Source organism: Lagopus muta, chromosome 7, assembly GCF_023343835.1.
Source record: "Lagopus muta isolate bLagMut1 chromosome 7, bLagMut1 primary, whole genome shotgun sequence".
Classification (NCBI taxonomy): domain Eukaryota; kingdom Metazoa; phylum Chordata; class Aves; order Galliformes; family Phasianidae; genus Lagopus; species Lagopus muta.
Window position 1 is genome coordinate 441,939 of NC_064439.1, and position 22,316 is coordinate 464,254.

The following is a 22,316-nucleotide window of genomic DNA, read 5'->3' on the forward strand; positions in this document are numbered from 1 at the left end:
CCCTGTAAGGACACAGAAGCCGTAGGATGACTGCCGATGTCGGCACCATGAAATATTGCAGCGTCGGGGGCCCCGTGCACGCAGCCCCACAGATCAGAGGGCGACACAGGAGGCTCTACCTGAGCCCCCCGCGGTGCTCACACGGGCCAGTAGGTGCCATTGTAGGAGAAGGGCTCTGGCGCCACGCAGGGCCCGGCGCTGTCAGGGGTCCAACGCTGCACCTCCAGGCGCGTGAAGTCGGGGTCCTGCGGGCGCACGATGACGGCACCGCGCGACGCCATCGACGGGTCTTCATCAAAGAAGTTGAAGGGGCGCAGGAAGAAGCCGACGCTGTTCCCAGGGGTGGCCGTGTTGGGGATGTCCTCCGCGTGCGGGACGTGCAGGAATCCCACCGTCACCCAGGCCACCAGATCCTGCACAGAGAGGCAGCGGCCATCAGCGCAACACGTGGTGCCGGGACCCCGGCGGCCCCCCCTGCGGCCCTCTCCCCTCATCACCTGGTCCTCGATGCTCTCATCGTCGCGGATGAAGCTCTCGAAGCTGACAGCGGGCTCCCAGGGGTTGTTCTGGTTGTAGAGGCTGCTGCTGGACGCCTCGCTCTCGCGGTGCCGCGTCACGGCCAGGTGGTACCTTCAGGGTGGGGGGTCGGGGACAGCGTCAGCCCTGGGGCAGCGCATGGGGCTCTGCGCCCCCCGGCCCCCGGCCCCACCTGCCCCACGCGACGCCCTTCTCCTCCTTCCAGCCACGGGGCAGCACGCGCCCGGCGTGTGAGTGGTGCTGGATGCGGTAGCTGCGCGCGTGGCCCCAGCGGTTGCGCTGGCGCGGGTTGGAGAAGAGCAGATAGCGGGGCAGCGGGGCGCCCAGCGGCAGGGCAGCCTGGCGCTCCGTGCGGCGCGGCTGCCGGCGCAACCAGGGCTGCACCACGCGTGCGCCGGGGCTCCACGGGTTGGAGATGTTCTCGAAGCTGATATCCATCGTCTCGAAGCTGTTGCCGGTGCCTGCGAGCGGAGAGGCCGTCAGCTGCCAACAGCAGCACCAGGGGTCCCCCAGCGCCGCGCAGCAGCCCCGTTCCCAGCGCCCGCAGCCACACCTGCGACATCCAGATCCACCTTGTAGTGCACCAGGTGCGTGTGAATGTTGCCCAGCACGTGGCTGTGCACACGGCTGCCGTAGCGGCGGCCCCGCGGCGTGTAGAAGGTGGCGTGGATGTAGCCGGTGGCGTGCACCTTGGCCTCCAGCACGCCGTTGGGGTACAGCAGCACATCCCAGATGTAGTCGTAGTTGTAGACGGTGGAGGTGGTGCGCAGCACCAGCGCGTGCCCCTCCAGCCCTGCGTAGAATTGGAACCCCCCACGGAAGTCGCTGTCGAAGTGCCGCCGCAGCGGGACGCCGGTGGGCAGCTCGAAGACGCAGAGCGCACGGCGGAAGCGCCGCGGCCCCTCGCTGTCGTACAGGTGGTGCGCGTCCAGGAAGGTGGACACCTCGGGGCAGTCGACGCCAGGCGCCAGCTCGTAGGTAACGGAGCCCATGCCCCAGCCGGCGTCCAGATACTTGGTCTGCATGGCGGCCGGCGTGTCACCGCCGTAGAAGGCGATGGCCTCCTGCACGCTCACCTCGTAGGCCACGCGCTCGCCGTTGAAGCGCATGTCGAAGAGCTGCAGGCCGGCGGAGGAGCGCAGGCGGAAGGCCAGGCTCCAGCCGCCGTACTCCAGCCGGTTGCCACGCAGGCGGTAGCGCCGGCCCTGCGGCTCGCACACTTTGGCGCCATGCACCTCGGTGGTGGTGCCAGTGGTGAAACGGCCACGCGGGATGTATGTGGAGAAGAGGTGCGGGGTCGCGGGGTCGGGCAGCTGCGCCACCAGCACCGTGCCGCGCTCGTAGCGCTCGGCCAGCTCCTGCGGGCTGGAGAAGTACTGCCCGTTGTACCAGACGCTCTGCACCGCCCAGCGGCGCGGGTCGGGGTCGCGGTGGTCCAGCAGCAGCTCCAGCCCCACGGGGTGCAGGAAATACCCCTCGACGAAGCGCTGCAGGATGAACCACGTGCGGCGCTCACCGGGCGCCAGCCCGCGGGGTGCGATGTCGGAGAAGGTGAGGCAGCGCTGGGTGCAGTTGTGGTACCAGAAGCCGGAGGTCTCTCGCAGCAGGCGGTACAGCGGCTCGGTGGCCGCCACCAGCGCGCGGTGCAGCAGCTCGTACTCCCGCATCGTCATGGGCCGCGCAGTGAAAGGCACGGTGCGGCCACCCTTGAGGCGCAGCGGGCGGTAGGAGCGGGGCCGTGGAAGGGGCCCGACGGCAAACTCGGTGACGTTGGGCTCCGCCTGCGCCCCGAAGAAGATGACGGCTCGCGCCTGGCGCCGGGGCGCAGGGCCGTTGCCATCCAGGTGCCACAGAGCCGCCTGCTTGGTGGGGGGCAGCAGCTCCACCAGGAACAGCGTGTTCTGAGCCAGCGTGTCCCCGCTTTGTGCCGACAGCCCCAACTCCGGGCGGCCCCGCAGGAAATCCCGCACCGCATGCAGCTCCGCCGGCGTCAGGTCGGCAAAGATGGAGGCTTTGTCCGGCGGTGTGGCCGTGCGGGTGGCGTTGGCCACCACCAGGCACAGCGTGGCCAGCGCCCAGGTGAGGCGGAGCAGATGCATCATCCCGGGCACCTGAGGACACAGCCTGGGTGTGGGGTGAGATGGGAGCACGGTGCCGTGCCAACCCCACATCACGCACCGCTTGGCCCCGTGGTGCTCTACCTCCTCTGGGACCCCCACCCAGCACCGCCCCGCAGAGCTGGGATTCCTCTCCCCCGGCCCAAAGCTGACCCTACACTGTGCTCTGTGTGGCAAAGGTCCCACCAGCAGGGCCGGTGTTGTGCCCACAGCTGTGCCACCCCCCAGCCTGCTGCACGAGGGTCCCCGTGCTCCTGCAGAATGCAGGGTGAGAGGGTCCCAGGGGTCCAATGCTTGTGCTCACAGAGCAGTGCCTGAGCAGTGACGTGCCCAGCACACAGCAGTGGTTTGCACAGAGCAGTGATATCCATGGGGATGGGGCAGCCGAAAGCAGCAGCAGCAGCAGGGCTGGGAAGGGGGGGGGTCACAATGTGCACAACTGCCCAGGGGGGGTGCCCAAGAAAAGGGCATCAAGGCTGCAGCTCTGTGGGACAGGGGCTATCCTGTGGGGCTCCTCGTTGCCCCAAAACATGCAGACAGAAGGTTGCAATATTGACATGGGGCAGCCCCGCAAGCTGAGCCCCCCAACCCACCGCTCACCCCCCCGGCACCCAAAGGCAGCCCCTCTGAGCTCCCCTCACTCACCTCGTGTGGGTACCGCTCTGCCCCGTTCCCAGCCCCGTCCCGCCCTCGCCGCCCCCCCCCCGGGCTCCTCCACCCCCCCAGGTCAAGGCCGGAGCGGGGTTGCAGGGTTCAGCAGCAGCGGTGCCAATGGGGAGGGGCACAACACCCACCCGCCCCTCCCCGCCAGGAGCTGCACTCTTTATGGCCTTTCTGTGATCAAACTCCAGGTTCAGGAGAGATAACAGCGGGGACAGGCACGGGACGGCCCCACTCGTGCCCGTGGCTTTGTCCTGGTCATGCTGCATGGGGAGGGGGTGGGGGGGTGCTGGAGGTGCTGCCCTGACTCCCCCATCCCCTCCCCATGCCCCCAAAATCAAAGGGTGCACATTGGATGCACCCAGCCCCAGAAATCACGCCTCCATTTTATTCTCTCACGACGCTGCAGAGAGCACAGGGGGCCGTGGTATGGACCCCCACCTTGGGGATGGAGACCCCCAAAGTACGAGGGCCCCCTCACACACAGACCCATGAGGCTGAGATCCCTGTCGCTTTGCTGCTCCATCCCCTTCTTGGAGTCCAGATCCCCTCTGTGGGACCAGGATCCCCACCCCAGTGGGACCAGGATGTCCCAGGGGGCTCAGGTCCCCCACCCATGGGACCAGCCCTCCCTTTAGTGGCACACAGTGGAGACAAGGTTGTGGGGCTGCAGCTCAGACAGGCTCAATCCTGGGGGTCAGGAAGGGAGACCCCACCCAGCAGCCCTGTTCCAGGGGTCCCATGCACTGCACACGTCTCCAATGAGCCCCTCATCCCTATGGGCACGGACCCCAATGAGCTCCATGTCCCCAGCCTCCACTGGTCCTGATGTGCCCGTGGGTACAAACCCCACCGAGCCCCACGGCCCCCTTCATCTCCATGTCTCTGAGGACACCAGGCACCATGGAGCCCCAGGTCCCCATGTCCCCAAACCCCACGTCTTGGGCTCCCCATAGACCCCACTGAACCCTGTGACACCGGATTCATTTTTCAGCTTTTGTCCCATTTATACATCCCCATCACAGGTGCTGGGAGCTAAGAAAACCCCTGAAAACCATAACAGCCCTCCTGTGGCTGCACCCATCCCCACGGCTGCACCCCTCACCTCTCATCTACCCCCATCCTCATGACAACATCCACTGCCATGGTGACACCGATACCCATCTCCACCCATCCCCATGGCTGCTCCCATCACCTGGCTGCTCCTGGCCCCTTCCCCCTGGCACATCACCATGGGATGCCTCTGTGACACCTCGTGGCTCTGTTCCCTTCAGCCTCACCTCCCACACCCCAAGGTCTGGCCGATGCCCTCCCCCATCGTAGCAGAGCCCTGCAGAATGGTGCTGGTGGGCTCTGCGGGTGTCGGGGGCTGAACCTCCACGGTTGGTGGTGAGAGCAGCTGCCGGAGTCACAGCAGTGCAGCTGGTAGGGAGGCAGGAAATGGGACGTGGAGTTGGGACATAGAGATGGAATTTTGAGATGGGACACAGAAATAGGACCTGGAAATGGGACGTGGAGCTGAGACACGGCGCTGGGAGCTGGGCACCTGGAGCCAGGGACCTTGGAGGTCTAGTGCCAGACCCAATGTTAGGAGCCCCGGAGGAGGAGGATGTGATGCCAGGAAGTGCCGGGCAGAGCCGTGCTGGGAAAGCACTCTGCCCGTGGTTTAACATCTATGGAGCAGAGACAACAGCTGTGATCCCCCTGCACCACAGCAGCGCTGCCAGCACAGCTCCTGCAGTGCCCACAGCCGCACTGCGAGCTCGGACGCGCCAAGGATTTGTTCCAACTTTTCCTGTGTTTCTATAAAATCTCCCATTTCTATAAATGGACACCACACGAGGACGCCTGGAACGAAAGGAGCCTTTCAGCAAAAGCTTCCCAGCGGGCATTCATTGATCACCCAGCAGGAGAACTTATCGGCAGAGCGCAGCACGCGGCAGCGGCCCAACGCCGCGGGGAGCGGAGGGCGATGCTCCTCATGCCGTGTGCTGTGCTGCTGGGAAAGCGGCGTTGGGATGCAATGAGCCCAGGGCCTGGCAGCCTCCTCCATGGGGCACAGTGGGCACACAGGAGCTGTTCTGAATGTCCTGCCAAGAAAAGAGGAGGGGATCCATCAGCACCCCTGGAGGAGGAAGAGGACGGGGAGGAGGAAGGCTAGGAGGGGAGCCCGCTGCCTCCCGCCCGCGGGTGCTGCTGGACCCAACTCGGCATTGCAGGGATGCCCTCCCCCTGATCGCCCCAAACATCTGCTGTGGGTTTTGCCTGCATCCCACCTCCAGTTCCCTCCCCTTGTCTCATCATGAAATCATAGAATGGCCCTGGTTGAAAAGGACCGTCATGCCCATCTAGTTGGTGCTACGAGCACCAGACCAGGCTGCCTCCCAGGCTCAGGTCCTGCAGTAACAAGAAGTGGCTTTTTGAAGCTGATGCCCTGAGCCTCCCCTCCTGCAGCCGCCACTCTGCTTCTTGTGAAACCGTGCCGCCTTTATTCATGAAGGAGCCCATTCCTGGCTTATGACATAAAAACACGATGTTTGCTGCCATCTCCCTCCAATCAGAGCTCCCCGGCTGCCTCGTGCCCTCCAAGTGATGCGCCGGGGCCGTTCCAAAGGTCACCGTGTGACGCAGCCAAGTTCAGCCACGGCTGTTTTCCCACTGATGGCAGCAGTGCTGAGTCCTGCTGCAGACACCGGAGCGTGCCGGGAACCCCATGCCAGCAACAGAACCTGCAGGGAGAGGGGCTGGTGGATCAGCAATAACTGCTCTGGGCTGGGGCCGGGCATGGGGCAGGGCTGAGGACTGTGGAGGACAGAATGGACCAGAGGTGCGAGCAGGAAACCCCCTATGCAGAGTGGGCCACCTCCCCCAGCAAACACCGTGCACACATCTGGTTGACCCCAAGCTCTGCTCTGCCTCCTTGAAGGTTGGATGCAGCTCTCCTCAGCTCCATCCCCTCCATCACCAGCTGCTCCTCCAGCCCAGAGGGTCTGGCCCAGCACTGTGCTGTGCTCCTCCACGCGTCCTTTGGGGCTGCCCACTCCTCAAGGCGGTTGCTGTGGTTTGGTTCCCCTCCTCCTGCTCTGCGGTTCCCAATTGCTCTGGCTGTGCTCTCACACCAGATGTGTTTTTTTCCCCCCCATTTCGTAACTGCAGTCACTGAGATAATAGCAAAGCAGATAACAGCCCATGAGCTCTCTTGTCTCCTCCACCAGCTGTTCTGTTCTTTCCAGAGAAAATCTTCCATCACTCAGCTCTTTAATGAGCTGCTGCCTCCCCAGCCCAGCACAGCGCTTCACTGGAGGGATGCTTCCCCCTAAGTCAGAGAAGGCCCCCAGAACTCCTCTATGCTGCCTGAGCGCTCTGCTCTTCCCCTGTCCCAAGCAGCAGAGCGGCCCCACGATGTCCCTTTGGCCTTTCCATCGGTCTGTCCATCCATCCATCCCATCAGGATGCATGCAGAACTCTGCCCGCCCGCTGCCCAACCATCCACAGCGCGGTGCCAGGTGCCGGTGCTCCCACACCTCCCCAAGGTGCCCTTTGTTCCGGCCTGATGAAGCCCCATCCTTGGGGGAAATCTAATTGCACAAAGGTTAATTGCTGTCTCTGCACTGTGGGACCTGCAGCCGAAAGTTCCCGGCACACATTTCTGACTCAGCGGAGCGGTTCTGCACTCAGCCACGCTGCCCTGCGGCGCTGACATCGCCCCTCTCCTCCTCCTCCATGACGCTGTGAGCTCAGCACGAGGATCCTGCTCCCGTGGATGGGGGGCCCACGTCTGTGAGGGTCAGCGAATGGGGGCTGTGGGGTGGGAAGGGGCCTCACCAACCTCAGCGGTGGCACAACAGTGTGAGCAGGGCTCGGTTCGGCCCTATTAATTCCGGGAGGTGGGGAGGGCTTGGTGGCATTCCATAGACAGAGAGACCTCGGTGCTCCTGGGGCTGTGGCTGCAGAAGGAGCAGCATTGATGCTTGCAGCACGCCGGGGTGCGGAGCCGCAGTGCAGGGCACGTGGCAGCCAGCCCCCCACTGCAGCACTGCCACAGCACAGACCCAGAAATGTGTCCCCGTAACGGTGCTGAGAAAAGGATGACGGACACTCCTGGCTGTGCTCGATTCGCTCAGCCCTTCCAGCCTCGGCCACACCACAGAGATATAATTGGGGATTGTCCTCCCGCCTCCTGTATTCATTTGGAGCAGCAAAGAAACAAGAATTTTTTTCTTTTTTTTTTTTTGCGTTTTTCACACTTTTTGGTGGTGTCACAAAGCCCAGAGGAGTGCTGAGGCCAGAGGGAGCGTCCTGTGCTCCCCAGGCGGCACCCGGAGCACCGCGCGGCGCCGCAGCCACCGCCACGTGTGAGCTGTGCACGTTGGGGCCAGCAGCACAGCGCAAGTAGGGCAGCCCAAAAAAGCCCCAAAAAAGTCCCAGAAAAGGACTTCATCCTCTGCGTAATCAGCAGCACGCGGTGCTGTGCCAAGAGGGGAGGCCTCAGGGGACACACAGCCGCTCGCGGCGCCCGGTGAGCCGCCCAAAGCTCCGCTGCTCCGTTTCCAACACCGCTGGCATGCAGCACGGCCTGCCCTGCTTGCCAACAACACAGGAACACAAAGCCCCAGCTCTGCCCCCCAGGAAGGCCGTGTGTCACAGCCCGCAGGCAGCGCCGGCAGGAAGCGGCTTTGCAGGAGGAGCTGCAGCACATCTGCCGGCCGTCAAGAAAATCACTTTCCCTGGAAAGCGAAGCGCGGGGGCCGCCGGCATGCAAGTAGGGCAGCAGATGGGCCTGAGAAGGGGGGGGGCCCAAAGCCACCCCTGACACCATTGAAGGGTTTGCTGCTCCCCACGGCATGGCTGGGCCTCGGCTCGGGGGGGCAGGGGCACGGGGACGGCGGAGACGTCGGGGCTGAGCCGATGGTGGCACCGCAGGACGTCACCTGAGGGATGCTGCGGTGTGAGGGGCAACTCCTGCCGGGCTGCAATGTGAATCCAGTGGGATGGCACTGGGATGCTCACTGCAAGTGAAATAAATGGGAAAATCAGAGGGATTGCAGCATCTATGTGGCTGCGGTGCTGGTGCTCCCCAGACACAGACTGTGCCCCTGCCCGGCGCTCGGTGCGCTGCAACCTGGGGTGCAGGTCTGCCTCCCAACACACACAAACGTCTCAGCACCACGCTGCACACGTGGCTCCTGCCCCACAGCATCACCTTCCCCTGGCTGTGAGCCCACAGCTCGGCTTAACGAGAGCTGGGATCCTGCCTGGAGCTCCAGCTGGTGGCGGTGCTGCTGGGCACCGTGCAGCACGGCGTGGCACAGAGCCGTATGGAACTGCACGGCACCGCACAGCCTGGCACTGCGCTGCATGGCACAGCGCTGCATGGTTCCTTGTGGCACAGCGCTGCATGGCACAGCCTGGCACTGCACTGCATGGCACAGCGCTGCATGGTTCCTTGCGGCACAGCACTGCACGGCACAGCCTGGCACAGCGCTGCACCTTGTGGCACATTGCAGTGCCACCATGCTGCCACCAGGCGGGCACAGCCAGGCAGGAGTTTCCCCACAGAACTTCGGGACGGAGCACCGGCGCTTCAGCTGCTCACCAAATTCCCCCCAAATTCCCATTCCCTGCGGCAACAAAAGTCAAAGGAGAGCCCCCCCCCAGCGCCATGCTGCGGGCTGCAGAGCAGCACTTGGCTCCCACACTGGGAAAATCCTTTCCCCCCCCCCTCCCCCCTTCACACCGCCTGCGCGTGATTCCTCGGCGCGGGGGTGTCAGCACTGCTCCCATCTGCTGTGCTCTGAGTGCTCATCCCTGCGCCGGGGATTTCACCGCGAACCACATTGCGTAACCACCAAGGGGGACCACATCCCCCATCGTCCTCCCAAACCATCGTCCTCCCAGCAGGGGACCCCCGTTGTCGGGCCGTCAGCCCTCCTGCACGGCACCATCCTCGGCTCTGCGCCGTGCTGCTCAGTGCTCACCAAAACATCCATGCGCTCTCACCGCCGGCTCCAGCCCAAACCCAAACGCAGCCCCCCCGGTTCCCTCCCACCAAAATCAGGGCACAGCATGCTGTCCCCATCCCAACTCCCCCCGAGCACCTCCTGGTGCTGCTGCTCATCTCCCTCCCCCCTCAGAGCTGTGATTTGGGGCACAGCTTTAACTCGGCACCCGCAGCACCAGGATGCAACTCACTGTGTTATCTGCGTCTGCCATGCGCGCTGTGGGACGCGGGAGCTCTGCAGGTGTGTGGGACCCCACAGCTTGGAAACACGAAATCTGCAGCACCCGTTCATCTCCCCACATCTGCAGCCTGCCTGCGCCTCCCATCACTGCCCCGATGCGTTCTTACCCCAACGCACTCCTGCCCCAATGCACCGCTGTCCCAAGGCATTTCTTCCCCAAAGCATCCCTGTCCCAATCCACTCCTGCCCCAATTCATTCTTACCGCAACCCATTCCTGCCCCACTGCCTCCCTGCCCCAACATATTCCTTCCCCAACACATTCTTACCCCAATACACTCCTGCCCCAATGCATTCCTGCTCCCTGTCCACGTCCTGCTGTCACCCCACTGCACCCCAGGACCACCTGCCCAGCTGTGCGCCCATCACTCCCCCCCCCATTGCCCCAATAACTGTGCACCCCAATAACCCAGATACCTCAATAATGAGGCACACAAACAGCCTGGCATGACAACAGCCAAGCATCCCATTAACCAGGCTCCCCAATAAACCAGCTCCCCAATAACATGGGCACTCCAATGACCTGGGAGCCTCAAGAACCAAGCACCCCAATGATCTGGAATTACATCAGTGGGGCACCCCAGTAACCAGGCAGAGGCCATATATAAACTGAGAACCCAGCAGCACCTCAGTAGGTGGTGCACCACAACAACCTGGCACCCAGCAACTTTGCACCCCAGGAACTGGGCCCCCCAATAGCCTCTGATCCCAATGACTGGGCACCCCAATAACCGGGCGCCCCAACAGTGGCACGATGATCACCTCGCCAACCAATAACCCGAGATTCCAACAACCCGGATACCCCAATATATTTGCACCCCCAAAAAACAGACACCCCGTGGGGGGGGGGGGGTAGGGGAGGGGGGCTGCGTGCCTCAGTTTCCCCATTTGCTGCCCCTCGCCCGGCACACAGAGCCCGGCGGTTCGGTTCCCCCCACCACTGTTGGGGAGGAACGGCCTGATCTCTGCAGCCATTGCGCACGGACGGCAGAGCCGAACGCCGCGATGCTCCGCTCCGCTCCGCCCCGTCCCGCCCCCATCGTCACCTTCCGGCCCACCCCGGCTGTGGCTCCGCCGTCATCGCACCGGTACCGCCCCCTCCCCCCCCCCCCCCACCCAGCGCCGACAGCGATGCAGCGGGTGAGACCCCAAACACGCGTCCCATCGCGATACCCGCGCCCCGTCCTGGTACCCACACCGCATCCCGGTACCCAGACCGCATTCCTAAACCTACACCCCCATTCCGGAGCCCGTACCCCATCCCGACGCCCACAGTTCATCCTGATACCGACATCCCGATACCCGCTCCCCACCCTGGTACCCAAACCCCCATCCCAATACCCACACCCCAGCCCGGCACCCACCCCCTAACCCCATACCCACACCCCATCCCAATACCTGTGCCCCATCCTGATAACCATACCCCATCCCAGTACCCACACCCCATCCAGATACCTCCCCCCCCCATCCTGCTACCCTCACACCACCCCGATACCTGTACCCCATCCCAGTACCCCATCCCAATACCCCCACCCCATCCTGGTACCCCCACCCCATCCCAGCACCCACAGCCCTATACAACCCGGGTCTTGGGGAGGCCTCTGGGCACGGTGGGGTCCCGGTGCCAGCCGTGCCCTCAACCCCCCTGCTTCCCCAAAGGCTGCGGTGGCATTTGAAGACGTGGCCCTGTATTTCTCTGCTGAGGAGTGGGCGCTGCTGGCACGGTGGCAGCGGGAGCTGTACCAGGAGGTGATGATGGATAACTACGACCTGGTGGCGTGTCTGGGTAAGGAGCAGTGCTGCACAGCCCCCCCCAGTGCCCCCGGCCCCAGTTGTGCCCCTGCTCCCACTGCATCCCGGTTTGCTGCCACGACTGGGGGTGGCACAGCAGCCTCCTGCACATGGCAGTCCCGTGGCACTGCAGTCCCCAGCTGGCATCTCATGGGCACCTCGGTGATGGTGACACCCCCAGGGTGCATCCCCAGGGTCTCAGTGACACCTCTGAGGGCAGCTCTGGGGTCTGGGTGATGGCGATGCCCCTGTGGGTGTCTCTGGAGGGTGCTGAGGACTCTCACTTCCCCAGACTCCCTTGACATCAAACCCCTCAACGTCCACGGAACGGATCCTGGGGAGACGTCAAATGGAGGGGACAGAGGGCGACTGGACCCCGCAGGCAGCGGTGAGAGCAATGGGGCAGAGCTGGGGGTAACAGGATGGGGACTGCGGGGGGGCTGTTGGGCACATAGAGGATGTGAGCCATGAGCTGTGCCATGAGCTGTGCCATGAGCCATGCCATGAGCCGTGCCATGAGCTGTGCCATGAGCCGTGCCATGAGCTGTGCCATGAGCCGTGCCATCAGCCGTGCCATGAGCCATGCCATGAGCTATGCCATGAGCCATGCCATGAGCCGTGCCATGAGCCGTGCCGTGAGCTGTGCCACATCTGTGTGCAAGAGGGGGTTCTACAGGAGCCCCCCTGCTGTGCGCCCACCCGTGGCATCCCATGGAGATGTGGCCCTGACGCAGCACCTCCACTCCCTGCAGCCCCCTGGGACAAGGACGCACCGGGTGACGCCATCCAGGGACACCGTGTGCCACTGGAGCCGGGATGCCCCCCCCTGCACCCCGAGTGGGAGGAGCGGGAGCCGGCAGGGGCCGTGGGGCCTCAAATCTGCAGGGTCTGCGGGCAGAGCTTCGAGGACGAGGCGGCGCCGAGCACGCACCGCTCAGAGCACGGGGACCCGACGCCCGGCCACGAGTGCGTGGCGTGCGGCAAAGTGTTCCGGCACCGCCGCAACCTCCTGGTACACAAGAAGCAGCGGGGCCAGCGGCGGCACTCCTGCGGCGAATGCGGCCGCAGCTTCTGCCTGAAGGGCGACCTGCTGCGGCACCGGCACCGGCGCGACCCGCAGGAGCGCGGCGAATGGCGACCGGCGCGGCGGCAGTGCCCGGAGTGCGGGCGGCACCGCGAGGACGAGCTCAGCCCGAGCCGGCACCGCGCGCGGCACGGCGAGGAGCGGCCCTTCGCCTGCGGGCGCTGCGAGCGCCGCTTCTCCTGGAAGGAGAGCCTGCAGCTGCACCTGCGCAGCCACGCGCCCGAGCGCCGCCACAAATGCCAGCAGTGCGGCCGGGCGTTCAGCCGGGGCAGCAACCTGCTGCTGCACCAACGCGTGCACACCGGGGAGCGGCCCTACGCCTGCGCGCAGTGCGACAAAACCTTCAGCAGCAAAGCGAGCCTCACCACGCACCGCCGCCTGCACCGCCGCCGCGGGACCTTCGTCTGCGCGCTGTGCCGCCTCGGCTTCGGCTCCAAGAGCAAACTGAGGCTGCATCTGCGCGGCCACGGCGACGGCGGCGGCCTCGGGGTGGGGAGTGGGCAGCCCTGACCCCGAAGGGCCTTGTAGGATGCCCCAAAGGACCCCGCGAGACCCACGGAAGGACCGTACGAGGTGCCCCAAAGGACTCCATACGATCCCCCCAAAGGACGCTGTGGAATCCCCCATAGAATCTCATGGGATCCCCCAAAGGACATTTGGAGTTCTCCTGAAGGACCCCACTGGATCTTCCAGAGGACCCAATGAGACTTCTTGAATGACCTTCTGGGATCCCCCAAAGGACCCCAGGAGACCCCCTGAAGGAGCTCTGTGGGATCCCCCAAAGGACACTTGTCCAGGGGGGCTCTGATTTGGATCCTCTAAAGGACATTGTGGGATCCTGCAAAGAATCCTATGGGATCCCCTGAAGAACACCGTGGGGCCACCCTAAGGACACAGTGGGATCCCAGAGGACCCTCTGCAGCAGTGCCCACCCCACCTACCCCCACGGCCCCTTTTCTGCTCCAACCCCACAGCCTTGGGGCACCCCTGGTGCGTGGTGCTGTGTGCCATGGGGCAAAGGCAGATGTTGGTGGGCTCCTGCCCCACACCTGTGCCCTCGGCCCACCCCATCCACTCACCCCCTCAGTATGGGGGTCTGCTGAAGCCTCTTCGTTTTTGGGGCCGTTCTGTGGTTCAGGACGACCCTTTTGGAGACGTGCAAAGCCGGGTGCGGCGCCCATGGGGTCTCCAGCTTGGAGAACCCTACAGAGACAGAGATGGGGTCCCCTCCTCGTGCCCTGTGCCCCTCTTTGCCCCGTGCCCCCCCGCTATCTCCTGTCCTCTCCGTGCCCTGCGGTGTCCCCGCATCCCGCACCGGGCGCTGCGGGCGGGGCGCTGCGGGCGGACTACAGCTCCCGGCACGCACCGGGCAGCCTTTGTCTGCGCTCCCGCACCTCCCGAACCCCGCGGCCGTCGGCGGTGCCCCGCGGCAGCCCCCCGAGCGGCGCCGGTGAGAGCTGGGGGGGGCGAGGGAGCGAGGGAGGGGGGTGACAGCGCGGGGGGGGAAGAGGAGGAGGGGGAGGAGATGGGGCGGGGGAGAGCGGCGCGGCGCGGGGGGTGCGGGGATGGTGCGCGGCTGTCGCTGTCCCCAGAAATAGGACCCGCGACCCTAAAGCACGGACCCAAATAAAGGTGCTGCTTCCCCTTCCCCTCCCTCCCGCGTGAGTTCTGGGTGAGCCCCAAGGGGGGCGGACAGGAGTGCAGAATTAGAATTGAACAAACCATGGTTGGGTTGGAAGAGACCCCACCGCCCCACCCCTGCCTTGGACTGAGTGCCCCCCACCCCTTCAAACTGCCCAGGGTCTCCCCACGGCCTCGGGCGCCCCCAGGGCTGGGGCTGCTCTGTGTCCCCCGTGCCAGGGGATGGGATGGGATGAGGATGGGATGGGGATGGGGATGGGGATGGGGATGGGGGTGGGGTTGGATGGGATGGGATGGGATGGGATGGGAGGGGAGGGGAGGGGATGGGATGGGATGGGATGGGATGGGATGGGATGGGATGGGATGGGATGGGATGGGATGGGATGGGATGGGATGGGATGGGAGGGGATGGGAGGGGATGGGATGGGAGGAGATGGGATGGGATGGGATGGGATGGGATGGGAGGGGATGGGAGGGGATGGGAGGGGATGGGATGGGAGGAGATGGGATGGGATGGGATGGGATGGGATGGGATGGGATGGGATGGGATGGGATGGGATGGGATGGGATGGGATGGGAGGGGATGGGAGGGGATGGGATGGGATGGGATGGGGATGGGATGGGATGGGATGGGATGGGATGGGATGGGATGGGATGGGATGGGATGGGATGCGATGAGATGGGATGGAAAGAGGGGAATTGTAACCAGCATAGTAAAAGGACCATTCCCAAAATATTCAGAGCCCTGTTGTGCCCACTGCCCAGCACCCGGCTGCCTGTGCCCAGGCTATTGTTGCAGGCATTCCCAGGGCCTGGGTGGAGATTTCTTATTGCCACCTTGCAATGGAGCCAGGGGAGGACCCCCAGGATGGGAGGCACAGGGGAGTCGCCAGTCCCCATGGCACAGGTGAGCTGCAGGACCCTCGACTGGGGGTTCATCCCTCAGTGCCCAGCATAGTTCTCACACAAGAAACCTAAAAGCGGCTTTCTCTTCCCCAGAAAAGAAGTGGGCTGGTGTGAAGCACGAGATTGTGGTGAAAATGGAGCCAGAGGACGAGTCCTGCGTTGGGTACCTGCAGGACCTGGGGGCACGGGCCAGCGTCCCCAGCGTCCCCAGTGTTCTCAGTACCAGTAAGTGACCACAGCAGGCAGCTGGGCAGGGCTGGGTGCTGGGCAAACCCTGCCAGCTGCTTGGGGACAAAGTGCCATCCTGTTCCATGGGGACGTGGATGAGCTCCACTGCATCTTTCCTTCCACAGGAGTGAAAATGGAGGCGGTGGTCAAAGCGGAGCCTGAGGATGACTCACACAGCAACCACTGCTACCAGGAGGAGGAGGAGCCCCCCGACCCCACTGCTGGTGAGCAGAGCTGGGTGCCCACAGTGGCCGGGGCCGTGTGATGGGGTTCCTGCATGTGCCCCAGCCCTGTGGGCACCCTGGGATGGTGACGCTGTCCTGGGGGTGGCGGCACTCTGCCCTGTGCCAGCACTCTGGGGTTGGTGGCACCTCCTGGGGGTCACACAGGGCCCAGCCTGCTCCAACTAGCTGGCACAGATGAATTCTCTGCCCATGCAGGTGATGCCAAGCCTGAGGTCATCGTGAAGGTGGAGCCGGAGGAGGCGGTGTGCATCGTGTGTCCCCAGGGCCCAGGTGACAAAGGCGCTGTGGGTGAGTGCAGCTGCACCCTGTGGGGCTGTGTGGGGATGGGGGCTCTGGGTCTGGCAGTGACGCGCTGGGCCGCCTTGCGCTGTGCATCCAGCTGGGTGCCTGGGGTGGCTCTGTGCCATACACACAACACACAGCCTCCCCTTCTGTGGGCAGATAGCGAGAAGCATCTCAAGGAAGAGCTGGAGGATGTGGAACCAGAGAGGGCCCTGCAGGCTGTGCCTGAGCACCGCATCATCCACATGGGCACGGGCACAGAGCCTGTCCCACCGGCGAGCGCCGCCGGGCACCGACCCACCACGGCCCCCAGCACCGAGGCGGCCCGGCGGCCCCGCGGCACCGAACGTCCCTTTGGCTGCGGTGAGTGTGGGAAGAGCTTCCAGCACCGAGGGAACCTCATCACCCACCTGCGTGTGCACACCGGGGAGAGGCCGTTTGCCTGCGGCGTCTGCGGGAAGAGCTTCAGCCAGAAGGGCGACCTGATGCGGCACCAATGCACCCACACGGGAGAAAAGCCCTTCGAGTGCACCGTGTGCGGGAAGAGCTTCTGCTCCAAGCAGACCTTTGTGCTGCACCAACGCATCCACACCGGGGAGAAGCCCTTCTCCTGCGGCGACTGCGGGAAGAGCTTCAACCGCAAGGCCAACTTCGTCACGCACCAGAAGATCCACCGCGGCGAGCGGCCCTTCGTCTGTGCCGAGTGCGGGAAGGGCTTCTGCGCCAAGAAAACCTTCATCCTGCACCAGAAGATCCACGTGGGAGAGCGGCCCTTCGGCTGCCCCCAGTGTGGGAAGAGCTTCAGCCGCAACGGCGACCTGACGCGGCACCACCGCATCCACACCGGCGAGCGGCCCTTCGCCTGCGCCGACTGCGGGAAGAGCTTCAGCCACAACGGGGAGCTGATCAAACACCGGCGCATCCACACGGGCGAGAAGCCCTTCGCCTGCACCGAGTGCGGGAAGAGCTTCAACCGCAAGGGCACGCTCACCACCCACCGGCGCATCCACACGGGGGAGCGGCCCTTCCCCTGCGCCGAGTGCGGGAAGAGCTTCAACCTGAAGACGACGCTGATGAAGCACGCGCGCATCCACACGGGGGAGCGGCCCTTCGCCTGCAGCGACTGCGGGAAGAGCTTCAAGTACAAAGGCAACCTGCGGACGCACCGCCTGACGCACACGGTGCGGCGCGTTTACCCCTGCACGGAGTGCGGCCGGGTCTTCGGGCGCCGGAAGGAGCTGAGCGGGCACCAGGGCGCGCACGCTGGGGAGAGGGTCCCGTCCTGTTATCGGGACGGGGGATCCTTCCGACCCTTCGTCCCCGCACGCCCGCTGCTCGTGCCCCGCACGCAGACGCAGCTGCCGCTCTCCGAGTGCGAGCAGGGGGAGCGCACGGACGGAACGGGGTGCGGGAGCGGCAGGGGGTGCGCGTGGAGCCGAGGGACGGTGCCCTCCGGCGGGCAGCGCGCGGCGCTCTGAGCGCTGTGTGCCGTAATGTCACCGAGCGGCGGGCGCAGAGCCCTCCGAGCGCACATCTTCCCACAGCCCGACGCCACATCCAACCCGACCTTCACCGCCTATGGGGATGGGGACCCCGCGGCGCGTCCCGCCCCCCCCCCAGCGCGAAGAGACCCTCGTAACCCCCAGCTGCCCGCGGAGAGGGGCCGCGCTCCGGGGGCTGCGGTGTATGGGAGCCCCCAGGAGCCTCGGGGAGCGGGTAAACCTCGGGGACCGCGCGCCCTTAACGCCCCGCTCGCGGTTTTTTATTTCTGGGGCTGGAAAAGAATAAAAAGCGAAACCGAACGCGGGGAGCGGATCTGCCGGCAGGGTGTGCTGCTGCCCCAGCCAAGGGACGCGCGAGCAAATCGCTGCAGCCGCACCAGCGCAGGCACACGTGAGCTCCGCGGCGGCTCCACGCCTTTGTCCTGCTCTCCAAATGCCGTGCGCGTTGCTCACCGCCCGACGCCGTGTCCTCCGGCTGCGCGGTGTCCCATGGCCACCAGAGCTCGGTGAGCAGCCGTGCCAAAGCCCTGTGCCCTCAGGGTGGGCCTCCCACCACCAGGTTTTCAGCTCCCATCCATCCCAAACCTTTCCACGATCCCAAGGTTTATCACACGCTCTGTCTGGGCAGCGCTGCCCCGGTGTCTGATTTTTTCCCCACCCTCTCAAGGCTCACTTGCACTGTGGGGATGCACTGGGGGGCTCGAGAGCATCTGACCGGAGGGCTGTGCTGCCAGGCACTGTGAACAGTGAACAGAGGAAGTGAATGTGTGAACACAGAGCCGTCTGCCTCCTGCAGCAGGTTATCTGATTACTTTCCAGAGAATCCCAAGGTATGGGTGTCTGGAGCAGCGACAAGGCCAGGTGTTGATCAATAGGGCCTTTCCAACTCAATGTCCTTTACAGGTTCAGGAGGAGAGGAGGTCCTGTGACTTCAGCCCCTCCTGCAGAGCCGCCCCAGGCACTGCAGCACTCACTGCCCCCTGCTGTACTCTCCCCCGTGTGCCCCACGCTGTCCCGTGCTGGGGGCCCATGGCTGGACCTGCTGCTCCCTGTGCAGCCGCACCACTGCTGAGCAGAGGGCAGGATCCCACTCGTCCCACTGCTGGCAGCGCTGTGCCAGCACAGCCCACACAGCCTCAGCCTTTGTCCCATGGCCGCAGCCACTCCGTGTCCCTCGCAGCCCAGCAGCACCAGAGCCCTTCTGCAGAGCTGCTCCCAGACGTGCCCAGCACAGGCCCTGCTGCGCCAGCACCGGAGCGCCGCTCCCACAGCTCCTCTTCCTCAGCACGGCACCGAGCATTGGGCTGGGGGCGACGGGGGCCAGGACACAGCCTGGTGAGGACGGGCTGATGGGGGGCTGCAGGGAACGGGCTGTGGTGCAGCTGCCCTCGGTGCCGAGCTGAGGCTCTCAGTTTCGTTCTCTGCAGTGCCCAGAATGCGGTGCGTTTACAGGAATAGGATTCTGTGCAGCCTTCGGCCTCACCCTGCGTGTCTGTTGGTGACAGCGTGCTCTCTTGGCTCTGGGCACCACAGGGCAGTGCAGGGCAACTTGCTGGGGAGGATCCAACCTGCCCCTCCCCTGGCACAACCCGAGGCCGCAGGCACTCAGAATGGATGCGTTGCTTTGGTATCCCCTTCCGAGAGGAGCCCTCCCCGACTGCCCTGGGCTGACTGAGGCTCTCCCTGCTTCTCCCTGCGCCGGCGGTGTCCCCCGGCCCTTCTCTGTCCCTCGGCAGCCCCCGCTCAGCGCTGCCCCATCGCCGTCCCCATCCCGCTCTACTGAAAGTCCATCCCGGCTCACAGCACCCACAGCCCCGAGCGCGGCCTCAGCCCCGCGCTGCACTCCTTCCCTCGGCCACCTCCTCCTCCTCCAGCGCTACCTGTGATCCCAGCACTGCCCTCCTCCCGACGCCGCCTCTAAAAGCGCTGCTGAGCTGCACAGCGCTTCCAGCCCCGGCGCTGCTGTGCGGGACGAGAGCAGCAACAGCACGAGTGCAGCAGTCAGAGCTGGGACACAGCGCAGCGCTGCTTTGGTGAGTTGCTGCAGCTCTGCTGCCACTGCCGGAACAAATTCCAAGGCAGCAGAATCTGCTTTCAGGGAGTGGGTTCTGACTTCCATGAATGAGGGACAGTCATCATTTCTTTCCAAAGGCAAAGTCAATGCAGATGGGTAACTTTGATGCCATTTGGCTTTCTCCATGCACACGCGGCTGTGGGACTGACCTGAGTCCCCAGAGATCATCTGTGTCTCCTTCATTGGCACAGGGAGGGAAGCAGGGCAGGTTTGTGCCACTCTCACTCAACATCTCTCTCCTCCCAGGCTCCCCGTGTGAGTGTGAGCGCTCTCCCGATGGCAGGACGTCACAGCACAGGTGAGCTGCTCCCCCCCTGCGCGCTGTTGCATCTCCTGAGGCTGCCTCCCATCTCCCCGCTCTGAGAGCCGCACAGAGCACGGCTGAGGGCGTGGAAAGGCATACGGCAAGCCTTGCTGTCTCTGTGGCTGTTGCCATGCCTCACTGAAGCCGTGCAGGGCAGGGAGGGGCTGAAAAAACAACCCTGCACAAACGCTGCTGCGTTTTCTGCTGAGCGCCTGAATTCTCGGAAGTGGAGCAGTTCAGCCTGGGCTTTTGCTTACTCCACGCAGTGCTGGGACTCAGGTTGCTGTGAGATCGCTTTCACTTTCTGTTCCTGCTTTTGGAGGAGCACTGGGTGCAGCCCTCTGAGGAATCCAAGGGACGGACGTTCCTGGGCAGCCTCAGGGCCACGCGTTCCTCCTGATGGAGCCTGAGGCCACCGGAGGGGGGGAGCTGGGCTGCCCACAGCGTGTTGTTGGCGCTGGGCTGAAGCTGGAGCCGATCTTGTGGCAGTGAGGAGACGCTGTTGTCTGTGTGGCACCAAAGCCAGAGGAGCTGCTGCACTGGCCGCAGTCCCCAGCTGCTTCTCCACGGAGTGGGGAAGGTGGCGGTGGGAGCCGTGCTGTGCCCATTTCAGTGCAGCCGTGGGGCTTTGTGTCCCTTTTGCAGAGGATCCTTTGGTCAGAACCTTCAGTTTGGGCTTGGCTTCCTGCTGGGCACGATGAGTTTTCCTGTGGCAGAGCTGAGAGAGGGGATGGGGCCAGGAAGAGCTGAGCGAGCCCTGCGTGCCTGCTGGCAGCCGGCTCCAGCCCGTGCCCCGTCCCGTCCCCGCAGGGCACAGCGGTGGCTCGGGGACACCTTTCCTCGTGGCCCCGGCACTCCGTGGCCAGCAGGGGGTGTCCCGGCACCGCGGGGCTCACACTCGTCTCTGCTTGGTCCACAGGGTCCCAGCTGAGCATCATCCTGGTGGGCAAGACGGGGAATGGGAAGAGTGCGACAGGGAACACCATCCTTGGGAGGGAGGCATTTCGTTCTGAGGTGTCAGCGCAGTCAGTAACCCAGAGTGCAAGAAAGCTGAAGGCCTCTTTGCTGGAAGACCTGTTGGTGTTGTTGACACTCCTGGGCTCTTTGACACAAAAGTAGGAAACCTGAAAACTGTTGGAAAGATTAAGAATGCCATCCAGCATCTCCTGGGATTCCATGCCATCCTCCTGGTGATGCAGCTGAGCCGAATGACTGAGGAAGAGCAGGAAGTGGCTGAGTGGGTGGCCAAGATTTTCCGTACTGAAGCAGAGAAGTACACAATCCTGTTATTCACCCGAGCAGAAGAGCTGAAGCATCCAGGAGACCTGAAGGGTTTCATAGGAAGCAGCCCATTCTTCATGGGTTTGGCATAGAAGTGTGGAAATCGGTGCATTGGATTCAACAACAGAGCCAATGGGGAGGAGAGGGATCGGCAGGTAGCAGAGCTCATCAGGATGATTGATGCCATGGTAGAGCAGAATCGTGATGCTCCACAGTACACGCAGCCAATGCTGGAGAAGGACAAACGCACCTCCTTTCAGAAGTTCTGTACCATCCTGTAGGCAGCGAGGGCTCGGTGTGGGAAGCCATGTCTCCTCCGCCGTGCCGCCCCTGCTGTGCTCTGCAGACGACTCTGAAGCCGAAGGAGCTCTTTCCTCCTTCCTTGCTCGCAGTTCCCATCCTTCCCCCCGCCCCGTGTGACCGCTTTCCCCACGAGCGTGCGCTGCCGAGTCGCTCCGCTCCACCGCTCTTGGCTCCGCCGCGCTGCCGCTCTGCTGCCCCGGCCGCTGACACGGAGGAGCCGAGACCGATGGCAACGCGGGGCTGTGAGATGCGGCCCTCGGGCGAGGGCTCGGCGCGGAGCGGGGCCGCGGGCCGGGAGCCGTCGGCATCCCGCCGAGAGCCGGCGCTGCACGGAGCCGTGCGGGGCCGGGGGCTCGCGGGGCCGGTGTCCGTCCCGCCGCAGTGGGACGCTGCCGGTGCCGTGGCCGCAGGGGCTCCGCGTGCAGGGCGATGCGGGCCGTGCTGTGCTGCCGGGCCGGAAGGAGCTCTCGATAAACGCTGAACTTCGTGCGCGGTGCAGAAGCTGTGCCGGATCCATCTCTCATCCACAAGGGGGGGTGGGAAGCGGCTGTGAGTGGGCAGGGATTGCAGAGCCGCAGGGGGGTGAGGATGGGGCCCTCGGGGTCCCTCTGGTGCCCCCAGCCCAGCAGGACTCCCCAGAGCACAGCGGGATGGGAGCAGCCTGGTGAGGACGGGCTGATGCTGCTCTGGGTCTGCAGGTCTTGGTGCAGAGCATTATCCAACACACGCAGTCAGGATGCAGACTGAGGTCTCTTTTATTTCTAGTGCTTGGCAATCCTCCCCAAAGTACGCTGGGCAGTGCTGGGCAGGCACATTATGGCCCATCAAGAGCTGTATTTGAGACAGGATAGCAGCTGTCTCATTCTAATCTCCCTTCCACAGCAATGGAGGTGGTTTGCAGTCTGCAATTATTCCTTCAGGAGCCCAACAGACACTCACAGGACACTTTCCCTTTCCTTCCTGTTGACAGCAGCACCTTGAAACTGAAGAGTTGCTTTTTCACACCTTCATTGAGGGTCCCCAAACCCACTCTGGTGGGTCACTGTTGCTGGAGAGAGGTGAAGAAGCTGCGATTCCTGCTTAGCTGAAGGCTTTGATTTTGCTTTACCAGTTTATCTGTC

At 64.2% G+C, this 22,316-nt stretch overlaps 3 protein-coding genes and 1 pseudogene across 8 annotated transcripts; 3 read left to right on the forward strand and 1 right to left on the reverse strand.

The window, feature by feature from the left end:
• Nucleotides 1-22: 22 nt before the first annotated feature.
• AOC1 (amine oxidase copper containing 1) lies at nt 23-3,583 on the reverse strand. Its single transcript, XM_048951345.1, has 5 exons — nt 3,300-3,583; nt 1,091-2,661; nt 710-998; nt 498-630; nt 23-413 (listed from the first exon to the last, which is right to left on the reverse strand). Exons 1-5 carry the CDS (start codon nt 3,581-3,583, stop codon nt 138-140), a joined length of 2,553 nt encoding a protein of 850 aa, XP_048807302.1. The 3' UTR covers nt 23-137.
• Nucleotides 3,584-10,664: 7,081 nt separating this feature from the next.
• Nucleotides 10,665-12,958, forward strand: LOC125696402 (zinc finger protein 239-like). 2 transcript variants are annotated; one of them, XM_048951944.1, is made up of 4 exons: nt 10,665-10,761; nt 11,214-11,340; nt 11,638-11,733; nt 12,098-12,958. In XM_048951944.1, the coding sequence occupies exons 2-4, from the start codon at nt 11,307-11,309 to the stop codon at nt 12,937-12,939; spliced, it is 972 nt and encodes a 323-aa protein (XP_048807901.1). In that variant the 5' UTR covers nt 10,665-10,761; nt 11,214-11,306; the 3' UTR covers nt 12,940-12,958. The 2 variants fall into 2 exon arrangements, with proteins under 2 accessions (XP_048807901.1, XP_048807900.1); XM_048951943.1 differs by having other exon boundaries at nt 10,672-10,694.
• Nucleotides 12,959-13,430: 472 nt separating this feature from the next.
• On the forward strand, nt 13,431-17,212 carry LOC125696385 (zinc finger protein OZF-like). 5 transcript variants are annotated; one of them, XM_048951913.1, is made up of 6 exons: nt 13,431-13,879; nt 14,812-14,977; nt 15,052-15,201; nt 15,330-15,428; nt 15,645-15,737; nt 15,891-17,212. In XM_048951913.1, exons 1-6 carry the CDS (start codon nt 13,439-13,441, stop codon nt 17,207-17,209), a joined length of 2,268 nt encoding a protein of 755 aa, XP_048807870.1. In that variant the 5' UTR covers nt 13,431-13,438; the 3' UTR covers nt 17,210-17,212. The 5 variants fall into 5 exon arrangements, with proteins under 5 accessions (XP_048807870.1, XP_048807871.1, XP_048807872.1 ...); XM_048951914.1 differs by having other exon boundaries at nt 15,070-15,201; XM_048951915.1 differs by having other exon boundaries at nt 14,836-14,977.
• Nucleotides 17,213-19,163: 1,951 nt separating this feature from the next.
• LOC125696407 (GTPase IMAP family member 7-like) lies at nt 19,164-21,449 on the forward strand (annotated as a pseudogene).
• Nucleotides 21,450-22,316: the final 867 nt, after the last annotated feature.

Bases quoted from the DNA above. Each gene is read 5' to 3' on its own strand.
- LOC125696402 (XM_048951943.1), top strand. The intron at 11,341-11,637 runs GTAAGGAGCAGT...TCACTTCCCCAG, and splicing joins CGACCTGGTGGCGTGTCTGG to ACTCCCTTGACATCAAACCC. The intron at 11,734-12,097 runs GTGAGAGCAATG...CACTCCCTGCAG, and splicing joins ACTGGACCCCGCAGGCAGCG to CCCCCTGGGACAAGGACGCA.
- AOC1 (XM_048951345.1), bottom strand. From the start codon at position 3,583: ATGCAGCATGACCAGGACAAAGCCACGGGCACGAGTGGGGCCGTCCCG. The intron at 2,662-3,299 runs GTGAGTGAGGGG...CCCCACACCCAG, and splicing joins CAGAGCGGTACCCACACGAG to GCTGTGTCCTCAGGTGCCCG. The intron at 999-1,090 runs GTGTGGCTGCGG...CTCCGCTCGCAG, and splicing joins GGTGGATCTGGATGTCGCAG to GCACCGGCAACAGCTTCGAG.
- LOC125696385 (XM_048951913.1), top strand. From the start codon at position 13,439: ATGGGGCAAAGGCAGATGTTGGTGGGCTCCTGCCCCACACCTGTGCCC. The intron at 13,880-14,811 runs GTGAGAGCTGGG...CAAAATATTCAG, and splicing joins CAGCCCCCCGAGCGGCGCCG to AGCCCTGTTGTGCCCACTGC. The intron at 15,202-15,329 runs GTAAGTGACCAC...TTCCTTCCACAG, and splicing joins CCCCAGTGTTCTCAGTACCA to GAGTGAAAATGGAGGCGGTG.